Source organism: Rhineura floridana, chromosome 7, assembly GCF_030035675.1.
Source record: "Rhineura floridana isolate rRhiFlo1 chromosome 7, rRhiFlo1.hap2, whole genome shotgun sequence".
NCBI classification, from domain to species: Eukaryota; Metazoa; Chordata; class Lepidosauria; order Squamata; family Rhineuridae; genus Rhineura; species Rhineura floridana.
In genome coordinates this window covers 92,212,325-92,227,730 of record NC_084486.1, presented here as the reverse complement: position 1 = coordinate 92,227,730, position 15,406 = coordinate 92,212,325, and the positions used below count along the sequence as shown (strand labels likewise).

General features: G+C 36.6%; 1 protein-coding gene across 6 annotated transcripts in view; it reads left to right on the top strand.

The window, feature by feature from the left end:
* The window catches only part of KIF1A (kinesin family member 1A), a 158,020-nt gene extending 152,943 nt beyond the window's left edge, over window positions 1-5,077 (top strand). For all 6 annotated transcript variants that reach the window (XM_061636495.1, XM_061636499.1, XM_061636498.1 and 3 more), the window contains one exon: window positions 227-5,077. In XM_061636495.1, the coding sequence (XP_061492479.1) occupies window positions 227-269 (43 nt within the window). In that variant the 3' untranslated portion in view covers window positions 270-5,077. The remainder of the gene's footprint in view (window positions 1-226) is intronic.
* Window positions 5,078-15,406: the final 10,329 nt, after the last annotated feature.

Here is a 15,406-nt window from a genome sequence, read left to right as displayed (position 1 = left end):
AAGGTTGAAGAGCTCTGTCTATACTGGGAGCAATATTCAAGGTTTCAATATCTGAATCGGCTTCATACTTCCCTGGACCAAATTGTAAAGAGTTGAGGCTCTTGGCTCAGCTCAGAAGTCTGCTTTTTTCTGTCTCTTTGAAGATGGGTTGGGAGCCTGAAGATTCCTCTGCCTTATTTCTTTCCCCTATCCTTTGATTTTCCTTCTTCCTTGACTTCTCCAACAGGTCCAAACTGTCTAGACGGAGGACAGCCCAGACAAGAATTTAGCCTGAAAGAGTCGCCCACCTCATCAAACCAAGTGAAATAATGGGTGCTGTTTGAGGGTCCCCACCTTAAATTTGGATCTCTCTTGTCATTCATCTCGTCAGATGCCTGTGCCACAAAGTGATCCATCTCAAGTTACAGCTTCATTGGCCAAATTCATTTCTATTGTAACTTTAGAAGCCTGGTACACTCTGAAATCCTTGTGCACATGTGATCTTCCACCCAAATCTTTGTTGGGTGACCTAGGTGACATACGGCCACTAAAAAAGCAAGAGGTTTTTTTAAGTTTAATTTAATTTTTAAAGCAGGTGTTCAATTTAAAGAGACAGGAATTTGCAAAAGAATGGAAATTATAAAACATGTTACTTAAAGGAGATAAAAGCGATAGGATTGTGTTCTGATAATCCATAACTTATTGACTTACTTGATAGAGCAAGAAAGAGTAGTATCAGATTATATTTATAAAGTACTTATTTCTATTTACTTCACTGAAAAATGTACATTTTGTTTATCATGTGGTGTTGTTTTTCCACCTACGCACGTACATAATGCTGCGTCTCATTTCTGCTGAAAGATGTGAAAGTAAGTCAGTGTGGTGATGGGAGAGGGCCCCATCAGCCATTTTGTGAGGCTATCTTTGCTCTCTTTCAAATACTACACTTGTTGCCTGATTGTTACTGTTTTCAGTCACCTAGCCAATGTTTAGGGCTGAACTACATGTTACACGCAGAGGTGTATAACATTCCCCCATCTATTTTTATAGAGTGAAGACCAGCTTCAGGAGACTGTGACTGGAAGTGAAGGAATAGCAATGGGAGTTTGGGGGGGGGGGAAACATGTGCTTAATTGTTTCTCCACAGATGCCTGGTGGGGGAAAGAATTATTTCCCCTCTATCCCATTAGCCTTCCTTTGCTCCCATGAGCAGTCTCCCAAGATCACTCTTCATTAAAAAAAAACACCACCACAACACACGTCTGTCAAGGGAATGTTACATGTTTCTGCATATAACACAGAGATTGGCCTTCAGTCTTAAGTCAATAAGAGTGTTTTGTTGGAGGAGAGCTCATGCTGTTCCCAGTAAAGGAAGGCTGGAAGAGGGGGTTGCTTAACCTTTTCCTCATAATCCATTATTCATGGCATGGGAGGAAGAAGCTAGACCGTCTGTCACCAATCATGTTGCAGGCAGTATTCAGTAAGTTCCTGTGACACTCACACAACCACATCCTACACGGCAGTTGAAATGGTAATGGTTGCACTATCTGAGGGAAGAATGGCATTTTCCAGTGTACAAAATAAAAACACTCCCAGTGCTTAGGTAACCCATAGAGAAAATGCAATATGTGCACAACAAAAGAGCAACCTCAAGGGAAAATGCCTAGACTTCCCAGAAAAAATGAAAAACCACTGTATGTTTATTGCACTCAAAACTGATTGCCTGGAAAGACCTTTTGTCATTTCCTTTTATAGGAAAAGTAGGTTTGAAATAGATGACATGGATGTAGCAAGAATGCTATACCCTAGTGTAAGAATGGAGCAGTGTCATATAAAATGGACCTGTTCTCACTGTTGTATCTAGTGATGCTTTTAAAAGTCTCCTTCCAAATGTTAAATACACTTACACCTCACTTCTTTCTAGTAAAATTAATTAAATAGTCAGTTTTATTTTAAAACTGCTAAGACACGGTAATACAGTTAGCTTATTTGGCACTAAGCAATTAAAAAATGGAAATGGAAATGGACTGCCTTCCAGTCGATCCCGACTTATCGCGACCCTACTGATTTTTAGAATACCCTTAACTGCAAGGTCTGTGTTTTAGCTCAGAACTCTCCTTTTCCAATTTTAAAAACTGATTATCTATATGAATCCAACTTCAGGCAGACCCATGAGGATCCTCAACCCTCTATACACGTGACCCTGGATTATATCATTACTCGTTGGCAGCAGACCTTAGTTTGCACAGCATGGCTACCCCCTGGTTTGGTGGTTGTTTCTCACTTTCCCACTTGTTATGTTGTGTCTGCTTGGTCCTCTGATGAGATTGTCTATGCTGTGATATTTCTTTTTGAATTCCATTTTCCTAATAATATGAAAAGATATGGGTGAAAAGATAAGGACCTCAGAATCCCTTCTGCATAAGTACAGTGGACTGGGCAAACCACATCAAGTATACATAATCTTCAGATAGCCTGACAATAACCATAGTCAGAATTACCATGAGGATCTCTGTGGGAAGCTCCTAAATCCATATTTCCCACCACATTCACTGATTAGGAGGCATCATTTAACTAAGGCTGCAATCCAGTACACGGCTACTCAGAAGTAAGTTCTATTGGGTTCAATGGGATTTAGTCCCATGTAAGTATGTATTGGATTGCAGCCTAAGTGTTATTTTACTTCATTTTTGCTGCCTCTTTCTTTCTTATTAACTCTCTTGAAATGGCATGACATTCCTTACTCCCAGGAAACTCCATTCTGTCTTAGATCTAAACAACAAAAGATTGGGAGGGTGTATCCTCTACTTTTACCAAGACTTAAACTCATTTTATTTATTCTTTCTACTCATTTCTACATTTTCATGAATTAAATGCTAATTGTCTGAGAGAAGCCCTTACCTATCTAGATAGTTGTTTTTCAAAATATTTGAGTTTATATACATAAATAACACTATTTTTCAGCCTGCTCAAAATTAACATGCAGGAGACTGTCCAGTGCCAGTTGCAATAGCTGTTTTTTAATCCCCATGGTTTACTTTCCCTTTCTGCAAAAATAGCAAAATTAAATTTAAAATAGCCTTGGTGGCAACTTTGATTCACTTAAACTTTCCAGCCCATCTAAAGATCTGTATAACATCTCATGAAAACCCATAATTGATTCTCACTTCCTAATCAATGGTGCCTCTTGTTCTCTTATCAGTGTCTGATCTACTAGAACACTTTCATGAAAAAAATTTGTAGTCATACAACAACTGGCTATCAAAACTGTGATTCTCTGAAATGTCCCAAGAGATTGTTATGGAGTAAAGTTCACAGCTACCTGGAAACAATTTGGAGAAATCATATGAATGTGTTAGCTCTTCTGTTTTAAAAAGAACAGGACAATTCTTTTCTGTAAAGAATATCCTCTTTATTCCCTTTCAGAGGCTGGTGTTCACTCTTCGTGTTTGAAGGTTTATCCCGGTACACTCTTATCCTAATTTTACTTCCCTCTGTTATTACAAGGAGGCACATATAGGTTATATTTCCGCCCAGGAGGCCTTTAAAAATATTTTACTTAATTATGTCCATTTAAAAATTTCATGAGATTTTATTATGTTAGTGGCAATGAATGAAGAAGTCGTGTCAGTAGCCTTCCTCATCCAGATATATTTGTTTTGGACCAAATAACCATGAAACACAAAAATGTGAATGTGACCTACATTGCTAATGAAGAAATGTTTGGAAGAGCTGCATTTTATGGGGAATGGTGGACTGGTGAGGGGCATGGCTTAGGTCAGCCAACCTGAAGAGCATGTCCCTGCCTGGTGATGTGAATTTTGGGTTACAGCCTGGTCTCACTCAGGGTTCCATGTTTCTGGGGCCAGCAAACCTGCAGAGAGCATTACTGCCTTGAGTTTGGGATCAAAGGCTTGACCCAAAGCCCCTAGAAATCAAGGACAATGTTTGAATTGGGACTTAAATGTTATTACTGAAAAACAGTTGGTGAACTGTTAATGCAGTAGCTAATTAATCACATATCCAACAAGTTGCAATCTCTGACTAGCGTGGATATCCTGAAAGGATTTTTTTTCTTTAGTACTTTGGGAGGAATAGTTATAGAGATCTAATGGTACATCACAGTGTTATTTAGATGACCTTGCATATTATTATATTTGGCACCTTTATTGCTGAGACTACTACTTTGTTCATTGCCAAAATGTTTAGTCATTTATATATTTACCAACTAGTCCTGCAGATGAGGGAACCCATTAAATTCTGCATAAAATATCACAGGGTAAATTCCCAACTCTGCTCTATTTCACATGACCATATTATACTGATCTTAAGGTGGAAGCAAGTGAGAGAAAATGCCATACAAGAAAACGAATTTCCTATTATATTATGCTTACTCCATTCCATAAATTATATTTTGGTTGAAGACTGGTTTTCAGTAACTATAAGAGGCATAGTGTTTTCTTCCAGTTCCAATAAATTAGCGGGGAATGAGGAATTCACCTGAAGTAACAGCTGCTCTCTAAACTTCCCACCAGTAGCACAGCAGATCTTAACCAGCATGAGTAGTCTTGTAAATTATCATACAGTAACAGAAAAGCAGAGGAACAAGTGAAAGAAGCACAATTAACTAATACCTGTGAGACTAAGAGGAGATTGCTTATCCATAAGGTAACATGCAAAAATGAAAACACAAGATGCTTAACTCTCTAATAATGCTCTTACTGTTTCTTTCTGGTGTGTGTTCAATGATCTGTAGGAAGGATGGCTATCATTCATGAGCTGTGACTTAATATCAAGATCTTACTGTATATAATAATGAAGGTTGTGGGTACTTTTTATTTTGTATTAATCTTATTTTGCCTGTGCTTCCATTATCTAGTTTGTCCACATGAGTTCTTCCTGTGACATCATCTCCAAATGCTGGGAGACCATTTCTCTTGCTTTGTATATATGTGATTGCTGTGGGCACGCCCTTTACCACTGTATAAATAATAATACTGAAGTAATGAGTCTAGTTTTCTTGATGTCTTAAAACTATTGAGTGTGGGAAAATAGGGTCTTCAACTGTTTGTGTACACTTAAGGCATTGTTCAGTTAAAGAAATAAATGTGGCATTTATGCAAATAGTGGACACTTTGTCCTTGACCTCTGGCTTGTTCTCTTAATCAAATGTTGTCTTGTTTAATTAAAACAAAGCATTCTTTTCAAAATATCTTTTAAATCAAGAAAAAAACATGGAAAATACACTTTCCCTGTTCATACAAACCAGCTTTCCTTAAAATGTTCTACAGACATAATTGCCTTATACCATTGATGGTGTCCATGTTACACAAGTTACACACATGTGATAACTTATATTCATAAAACAATTGTATCTTTCCCCAGACAGCCCTACATTTCAGGTTTATTGATTTTAAAGATGTCCAACAATCTCCAACCTGATTTAAAACAGATTAACACAATACAGGATTACCCATTACAAAGCAATGTTTATTTTATTTTGAACATTTTTATCCTTTTGGTAACCCCACAGTCACAGGGTGGGTTACAACATTTCAAGTACAGATAATACCAAACCATATAATTATATAGTTCAACAAGAACACAATTAAAATACAAAATACAGACTTCAATAGGATTCTTTACTGATGATGATATAATCAAAACATCACAACTGAAATCACCAGCATGACAGTACCCACATAACAAGTAGCACAATTACAAATTGTGTTAAAAGCTGGAATAACCAAAATTTAGACTAAACTACAGTGGTCACCAGGCAAACAAGGCCCTGCCCCTGGTAGACACCAACCTAAACCTCTGAAGATGGAAGCACCCAAACTAGGATGTTCGCTGACAATCTTAATACAGAGGCAGACTCATACTGGAGAAAGGTCACCCCTAGCCTCAGGCTGTGTCATCTGCAACTCCATGGAGCTCAGAGCAAGCCCTGCAGGGTAAATGACTCAGCAGGGAGATAGAAGAAATGGGAAAGGACCCTTAACTAGGTCAAAAGAGCAAGCTCTGGAGTTAACTGGACAGGTGGAGACTCCGTTTTCACCCAGGAAGAACAGTGACTAAGTAGGGATTTATGCACGAGGTCAAAGCAAGCTGCACGTGGCTGTTTGTGGAAATGCAGGCCCTTCAATATGCAGCAGATTATAAGCACTGGAAGGAGCAGGAGGCCCAGGAAGAGATGTTTTTCTGCTCCATCCAGGCAAGGATTGCATGGGCAAACAGAGGCTGTTGACCAGAAGCTGTTCAAGGAAGCAGGGTGAAATAACCACTGCCTTTCTGTTGTTGAATTTCAATAAATTCACCATTACCTGATTGCCTGCTTTTGGGGGTAAAATTCCTGCCATGGTGCCCTACACTGTGGAGTCACACACACCGCAAGCCCCACAGTGATTGTTACATCTGTTTTTCTGTGTAATGTACCATATAGTGACAGCTGAGTACATGTGCTCTATGAAATCTACTGCTAATGGAAGCTGCCTTTATAAAAAAAGCCTGACAGAGTCTATGAAAGGGTTGTGTTGTGTGACCCAGTATACTTTTGGACAGGTGAGGAAAGGCTGAAGGATAAATCAAAATCCAGAGATCAATGAACTAGCATAAAAATATGATTTTATCATTTTTTAAAAAATACAGACGAAGTAACAGGTCTCTTCCAGATGACCTGTTTATTGAGCATTCATCCTGATGCATTTGCAGAAAATGTGCAGGAAAGGTAGATGATGTTGACTATTGAGCATTCATTCTGATCTGTTTGTGGGAAGGTTGGATGACATTGTGTGAAGCAAGTATTATCCCACACTTTCCAGTGCATTTCCCCATCACTTCCCTTATCATAAAACTTTCTGGGGGTTTTTTGGAAATGGGTTTGTTGCACAAGAGCTCCAAATCAACTTTAACTACTCAATAATTGAGATGGAATCCCACCCAAAAACAGCAAGTCTGAAAGCCCCTCTTTCTCTGCTTTTGTTTGCCTGGCCTCTTTGATAGCTTCTTTTTTGCTCTTCCACTTGACCCGCTCCAACAGTTACCCTCCCCGTTGACATCACACTCACTTTTTCTTCCTATTCCATGCCCCTGCTCACCTTTGCACAGTTCATATTCCATGAGTTTAAGGGAGAAGATGAGCCAGTTGAATTTCTGGCTTTTAGGCAGCTGTTACAGGAAACAGAGCTTTGCCAAAAATAAAACAACAAATTTGAGGAATCTACAAAACACAAGATACAGAGCCCCTCCTTTTCTGTTGTAAAGAAATGTCTTAACAGCTAATGGTCCCTTTTCCCAGCATGGGATACAATGGAAAAGAAAGCAGCACTTGCTGAATTTCAACTTGTCAAGGAACTGTTCACATCACAAATCCCAGAGCAATATATGGCAGTCTCTTAAAGCAAGAACAACAGTCCTGAGACATCTTAACATTTATGCCAGAATAACATCTTTACCTACTCAGAAACATCCCATTAAGTTCAATAATACTTATACTCAAGTAAACGAGCACAGAATTTCAGTCTGGAAGAACAAACCATATAAATCATTGGATTGAATGGTGCTCACTCCCTACAAAGTGTACATAGGATTGTAGCTCTAAACTGTTAAATCTGTAGGGCTGCAGGTCTATGCACACTTACCTGAGAGTAAGTATAACTGAAGTCAGTGGAATTACTTCCAAGTAAATAAGCCTAGGATAGCACTGCAGGCACCTCTTGTTTCTGAATATATGAAGCTGTTGTACACTGTCAGACCACTTTGTTTAATCCTATTCTAGACTGTAGATTTCCAAAGTTTCACTAGAGGTCATTTCTACTCCTGTGACCCGAGATCCTTCTTTAAAACAAGATGCCAGGATCTGAACCTCGGATCTTCTGCTTCAAAGCACATGCTCTACCACTGAGCTATGGATCACCTTGTCAATATTAAAAAAAACCCTGCAGCGCAAAATCACAAGTGGTGCTGCTGCTAGCACATGAGAGCAACCCTTGCTGCCAATCACACCTCTGGACAAGCAGAAAAAGTGACCAAGTATAACGCTTTTTTCCCCCTAACCATGATTAGTTTCATCTGGTTCTAGGTTAGCCAGTTGCAAAGGAGGGCAGGGCCCCTACATCTTTTAATAGCGGTACAGAAAAGGGAATTTCAGCAAGAGCCCTTCTGGATCAGACCAAAGATCCATCTAGTCCAGCATTCTGGCTCCACAGTGGCCAACTGCATGTCCATGGGAAACCTAAAAGCTGAGTCTACTGATTCTGTCTTCTACATAACTATGCAAAGTGCAGGAGCTCTGTCTTCTTTAGCATCTGGCTACCCAACTAGAGCAAGAGCAGGCAGAAAGAGTGGAATCTATTGGTCTGGTTTATCTCTGCGAGACTTGCAATAAATCAGCAAGGATTCTAACTCTCTGTTGGTCAAGAGTCTTTCTTGTCTTCTCAATTAGGCTGCTGAGATTAAGAAAGCTTGGGAGGAAAACCAGAAGTGGATTTATTATGTGTAACAGGACTGCAAGAACTCCATTCTGGTATTGAAAACAAAGTCTTGTTCAGATTCTATGTTCAGATGCTGGGTTCTAGTAAAAAAAACAAACACCAAAGCAGATCCCACAGCCCTAAGTCTGCCTGCCTCAGAGCTAGAGTGGTATAATGGAGAATGAGGCAAGTGCCTCCACCAACTGTTATTACAACCAATTGCCATAGGAAGCGGTTCCCAGGGATAACTAGATCTTGACTCCTGCCAGTAAGCACAATACACGCAGGCTGAATCTCATGGCCCTTTCATATTGTTACAGACCACTGTGGCTACCTTGAAAGGAAGGCACTTTTCCACATAGAAATCAAATCTAAATCATAAACTGGAAATTAAAATAAAGCTGCAGTTCACTGCATGCTAACTTGAAAGTTAACTCCATCAAAATCAACAGAACTACATCCTCAGGGTGGGCTCATTCACATGAAATATACTGTTATTTCTCTTTTAGAAATCTATAGCTTGTGGAATTCCCCGCCCCACCAAGTTCTTTGTCCTCTGAGCGTACCCTGTGTGTGTGTGTGTGTGTGTGTGTGTGTGTGTGTGTGTGTGTGTGTGTGTGAGAGAGAGAGAGAGAGAGAGAGAGAGAGAGAGAGGATTTGAAAGGAGATGCAAACTGGCTGAGTTTTTTTATGACGACTCTAAGAACAACATAGACCTCTACAACAGAGATCCTCTGCTACAGTTTCTGCCACCTAAAACTTGGACACCGAACATTAACAGGAATCCAGTCCTAGAAAACTTTCTCTTATCAATAAACAGAGTCATTAACAACCACACACCAACTCCTACTCATGACAACCTTTCAAAAGAAGAAAGAATAGCCCTAAGGAACCTTCAGATGAGAAGAGATGTTGACTTCCCGGAAGTGAGTGCTCAGCTGGTGACTGTCTCTGAGAGATCTCTGCCTCAGAGGAAGCTTTTTTCAGGTTAAAAGCCAGCCAAGAGGAAACTTTGACTGGCTTAAATGTTCTCCAAGGTATAGGAGAACCGATCAGATTTTCCACAAGACTTCGTTGAGCTGTCGGCGGCTGGAATTGATCAGGAAATCCCTGAGATAAGAAGGCATGCCGATCGGCTGAAGACGGAGTCAGGACTTCCATGCAAGCTGTACTGGAAAAAAGCGAAGCGTTTTTTTTTTCTTCTTAAAAAAACGTCCTTAACCAGCGAGCCTACTTCTGTCTAAATCTTATCATTTGGCTTAAATTACTACAATAAAAGGGATTTGTTTACGAATCAGCAACTGAGAAACCTGGGTGAGTCATACTTTTTCTCTTTTAAATATAATTAAGGAAGAAAGAAAATGTAAACAACTTATATACTTTTTTTACGACAAAAAGCTGGCCTGAATTTGGAGTTTTAAAGTTTAAAAACGGATGAGAAGTAATTATTATTTGATGGAAATATATTTTGGACTATTTTTCTCCTTGGACTATTTCTTTTTGGACGAATCTGCTGCTCGTATATGTTACTAATTGTTTGGTGTTGGGAACCAGAATTGTTTTGCATTCTTGGACGTAGATAAGAACTGTGCTGTGCTGGCTGGACTACAATAACAGGCCTGGAATATTAACTCTTTTGTTGGTGGAGGAAAAAAAAAAGAAATAGACTGCCTCTAGGTTTTGGAACAGTGGTTAATATCAGAAATTAAAGGCTTCTCTTGAAAATGACAACTAAAAAAGCAACTAAGGCCCAGGAGCGAAGAGGTTCTATTGACCCACAGGAAGGGGCTATACCCCCAGATATGTTTCAAAAAATAATGGAAGGGATTAATGATATAAAACAGGAAATGAAAACTGAATTGATGGATATAAAAGACTATATTAAAACACAAGTGGATGAGATTAAAGGGACAATTGGGCAAATAAAGGAGGATGCAAAAAATACTAAAGAAAAGGTACAAATCTTGGAGAATAGAACAGATATATTAAATCTGGAATTAGAAAAAAACTTGGACTATATGGCTGTGACTGAAATGAGAAATAAAGAACATTGTTTGAGATTCCGTGCAATCCCTGAGGAAACAGGTGAAGACATCAGAGATAAAATTGTTAATGCTTTAGTAAAATTTCTGGATTTGAATGAAGATCGGATGGAATTTGAAACAGACAAAGTGTATAGAATTAATTCCAGATATGCAACAATGAAAAAAATTCCAAGAGATGTGCTTGTTCACTTTATAAAGAAGACGACCAGAGATATGGTATTACAGCAACACTTTAAAAATACCTTTAAAATTGATGGTAAGGAAATACTGGTGATGAAAGAAATTCCTATTAGACTTTTACGTAAGAGAAAAGAATATGCTTTCCTTACAGAAAAACTTAAGCAACGCAAAATTCAGTTTAGATGGGATGTTCCAGAAGGAGTGATCTTTACATTCAGACAACAGAAATATAGATTGAATACTGTTCAAAAAGCAAGGGACTTCTTGAGAAAAGCTTCAAAAGATATGGATGAAGATAAACTCAAAGATATGGACATAATTCCTGGGGAACAAAGTCAACAAGGATATGCAGAGGAAGGGAAGGAAGATGATGGATTAAAAGGAGCATCAGGCACATTTTAAAATACACGCTTAAAGATGGATTACAAATATCTAACTTGGAATATAAATGGAGCCAACACGGCGCAGAAGAGAAAGAAAGTGTTTCATTATTTGAAAAAATTAAAATTGGATATAATTTGTTTACAAGAAACTCATATTAAGAAGAAAGATTCCAAATATTTGATTTGTAAAAATTTGGGTGAAGAATTTATTTCGGCTGGACCAAAAAAAAAAAATGGAGTTGTTCTCTACATTAACCCACAATTGCTTCCTAAATTGGTATTACTGGATGATAGTGGTAGATTTGTGGGGGCTGAAATTACTTTACAGGGTACAAACATTTTGATAGTGGGTATCTATGCCCCCAATGAAGATAAAACAAGGTTTTACACAGGAGTTATGGAAAAATTGTCAGAGTTTTCATATGATCATTGGTGTGTCATGGGTGATTGGAATGGGGTAATCTCACCAAAAATTGATAGGCTTTCTGAAAAAAATATCAAAGAGACACAGGGAAAATTACCGAAGATTTGCTTTGAACTGATGGAACATTTAGAATTGGTGGATACCTGGAGATATATAAATGATAACGCAAAGGAATTTACTTATTTTTCAGAAAGACACAAAACATTCTCGAGGATTGATATGATTTGGATGTCTAAAATTTTAGCGAAGGATATTTTTAAAATGGATATATTACCAAAAACTTTTTCGGACCACAATCCTGTGATATTAACTCTAAAAAAAAAAAATCTTGGATTTAGATGGAGACTAAATGAATCTTTATTACAGAATGACAAAGTAGTACAAGAATGTAAGAAGAAATTAAAAGAGTTTTTTGAACATAATTTACATAAAGGAACAAGTGAAAATATCGTTTGGGATACAAGTAAGGCATTTATGAGGGGATATTTTATTAAATGTAACTCTGAATTAAAAAAAAAGAAACAACAGAAAATGCAATTAATTTTGGAAGAAATAAAACAAAAAGAGGAAGAATTGAAAAAGAATCCAACTAAAGTTTCTATTGTAAATCAAATTAAAATGTTACAGAAGCAAGTATCAATGCTGACAGTTAGAGAAATTGAAAGAAAACTAAATTTTGCTAAACAAAGGACTTTTGAATTTGCAAATAAACCTGGGAAATGGTTAGCATATAAATTAAGAAAAGAACGTCAAAAAAATATTATTTTAAAGATACAAGAAGGAGATGAGACGTTGACAGATAATGTAAAAATCAAAAAGATTTTTCATCAATATTATTCAACATTGTACAAGTGTCAGGAAATTCCATCTGAAAAAATAGAAGAGTATATATCTAAACAGAATTTGCCTAAAATTACAGACTTTCAGAGACAAGCTATTAATGGCCCTATTACGTCAAGAGAGATATCTGAAGCTATAAACAAAATTAAATTAGGAAAGGCGCCAGGACCAGATGGGTTATCTGCAATGTATTATAAATGTTTGGAGGAAGAACTCTTGCTACCTTTACAGTCTACAATGAATTTTATTCTGCAAGAGGGAAAGATACCGGATAGTTGGAAAAATGCTAATATAACATTAATACCTAAAGAGGAGCAAGATTTAACTAAAACAAAAAATTATCGACCAATATCTCTATTGAATAATGACTATAAAATTTTTACAATGATCTTGGCAGAAAGATTGAAAATAATATTGCAACAATTTATTCAGGAAGATCAATCAGGGTTTTTACCTAAAAGACAATTACGTGACAACGTCAGGAATGTCTTGAATGTGTTGGAATATTTAGAACAACGAAATGATAAACAAGCAGCTTTGATTTTTTTAGACGCTGAAAAAGCATTTGATAATTTGAATTGGAAATTTATGTTTCAGGTTTTGGAGCAAATGGATTTTGGAGACAATTTTATAAAATGGATTAGATCGATTTATACATCTCAGAAGGCTCAGATAATTGTTAACGGAGATTTAACGGATTCATGTGAAATACAAAAGGGTACAAGACAGGGATGTCCTTTATCTCCCCTTTTATTTATTCTGGTCTTAGAAGTGCTGCTTAGAGATATAAGGCAAGATAAAAGAATTTCGGGATTAAAGATAAAAAAAGAAGAATATAAATTGAGAGCATTTGCTGATGATTTGATAATTGTACTAGAAAACCCTTTGGAAGGAATTAATGTATTGATGGACAAATTAAAAGAATTTGGACCGTTAGCAGGATTTAAGATCAACAATCAAAAAACAAAGATGTTGGTGAAAAATTTAACTTTAAGGGAACAGAAAGAGTTAATGGACAAGACAGATTTTACAATAGAGAAAAAGTTGAAATATTTAGGTATCATTATGACAAATAAAAATTCAAAGTTGTTTCATAATAATTATGAAAAATTATGGACAGAGATTAAGAAAGATTTGCTAAAATGGGATAAACTACAATTGTCATTAATGGGTAGAATATCTGTGATAAAAATGAATGTATTACCGAGAATGATGTTTCTGTTTCAAACAATACCTGTAATATCCTCTGATTTACCTTTTAAACAATGGCAAAAAGATATCTCTAAATTTGTATGGCAAGGAAAAAAACCAAGAGTTAAATTTAAACTACTACAAGATGCCAAAGAAAGAGGAGGACTGGGATTACCAAATCTGAGACTTTATTTTGCTGCCTGCTCTCTAGTCTGGATAAAGGAATGGATCTTATTGAGGAATAAAAGACTATTGGATTTGGAGGGCCATAATTTGAAGTGGGGATGGCATGGATATCTATGGTATGACAAAGTAAAAGTAAATGTAGACTTTAACAATCATTTTATAAGACGTCCTCTGTTGAAAATATGGAATAGATATAAACCAAGGTTTTATTCGAAAATACCATTATGTGTCTCAAGTCAAGAAGCGTTTTACAGAAGAGAAATGGCTGGAAAAGAGAAATGGTTAACTTATCAAGAACTATTAGAAAATGTACATGGAGAATATATAATGAAAGAGAGAGAACAACTGACAAAGGAAGGATATAGTTTTCAATGGTTTGCCTATTTACAATTGTTAGAAAGATATAAAATGGACAAGAAAATGTATGGGTTTGAAATAAGTAAATCTGATTTTGAAATAGGATTGTGTACAAATGATGAAAATATAATTGCGAAAATGTATAAACTCTTACTGAAAATGGATATGGAGGAAGAACAAGTAAAAGAGTGAATGGTAAAGTGGGCAAAAAATTTTGTTTCTAATGTTTGTTGGAAATGTAAACAACAAGAAGGATCATTTTATCATATGTGGTGGCTGTGTAAAAAGGCAAAATCATTTTGGGCACAGATAGGTAGGAAGATGCAAAAAATTCTAAAGATAAATATTCAGTCAAAACCAGAATTTTTTTTATTGGGTTTTATGGATAAACAAATAGAAAAGAAATATGGAAGAATAATATTATATATGATTACGGCAGCAAGATTATTATATGCACAAAAGTGGAAAATGGAATCAACACCAACAATGGAAGAATGGCTATTGAAATTAATGGACTTAGTAGAAATGGATAAATTGACATGTCTACTTAGAGAAAAATCGACAGATACATTTCTTAAGGAATGGAAGCCTCTCTTAGACTTTTTGTTGAAAGATCAAAATAAAATGATGATACTGGGATTTGACGATTAACTAAGACAGCCTATGGAGAAAAGGGATTCTGTATGTATACATTAAGGGACAGGTTTGATGTATATTATATACTTATAGCTGATCTGCGACAAATCGGAAGTCAACTATTTTATTTTTATTTTTTGTTGTTGTATTGTTATGTTTTTTTGACTTTGTTTTGTTTGTTTTTTGAAAAATTTGAATAAAAATTATTAAAAAAAAAAAAAGATGAGAAGAGATGTTGTCATCAAGCCTGCGGATAAGAGTGGTGCTGTTGTGGTATTTAACACTACAGGCTATATAGCAGAAGGTCAAAGACAACTACAGGATGAAACAACATATAGACTTCTTGACAAAGACATCACCACAGATCTCAATATTCGTATCATTACATCTATACAAAACCTTACAAGTAGGAAACTTCTTAAAGAGGAGACTGCTGGTCTGTTAATCCAAATCCCCACCCCTGGAAGGTTTTACATGCTGCCTAAAATCCACAAAGCCAACAATCCTGATCGCCCAATTGCCTCAGGTAACAACACAGCTACTGAAAGGATTTCTCTGTACATTGACTTAAATTGACAAAACATAGTGTAAAACCTCCCATCATATATCAAAGAGACCAAGGACTTCTTGCTTAAAACTGAGTCTTTAAACAAGCTGTATCAATTCCACAACAATACTATACTAGCTACTTTAGATGTCACATTTCTTTAC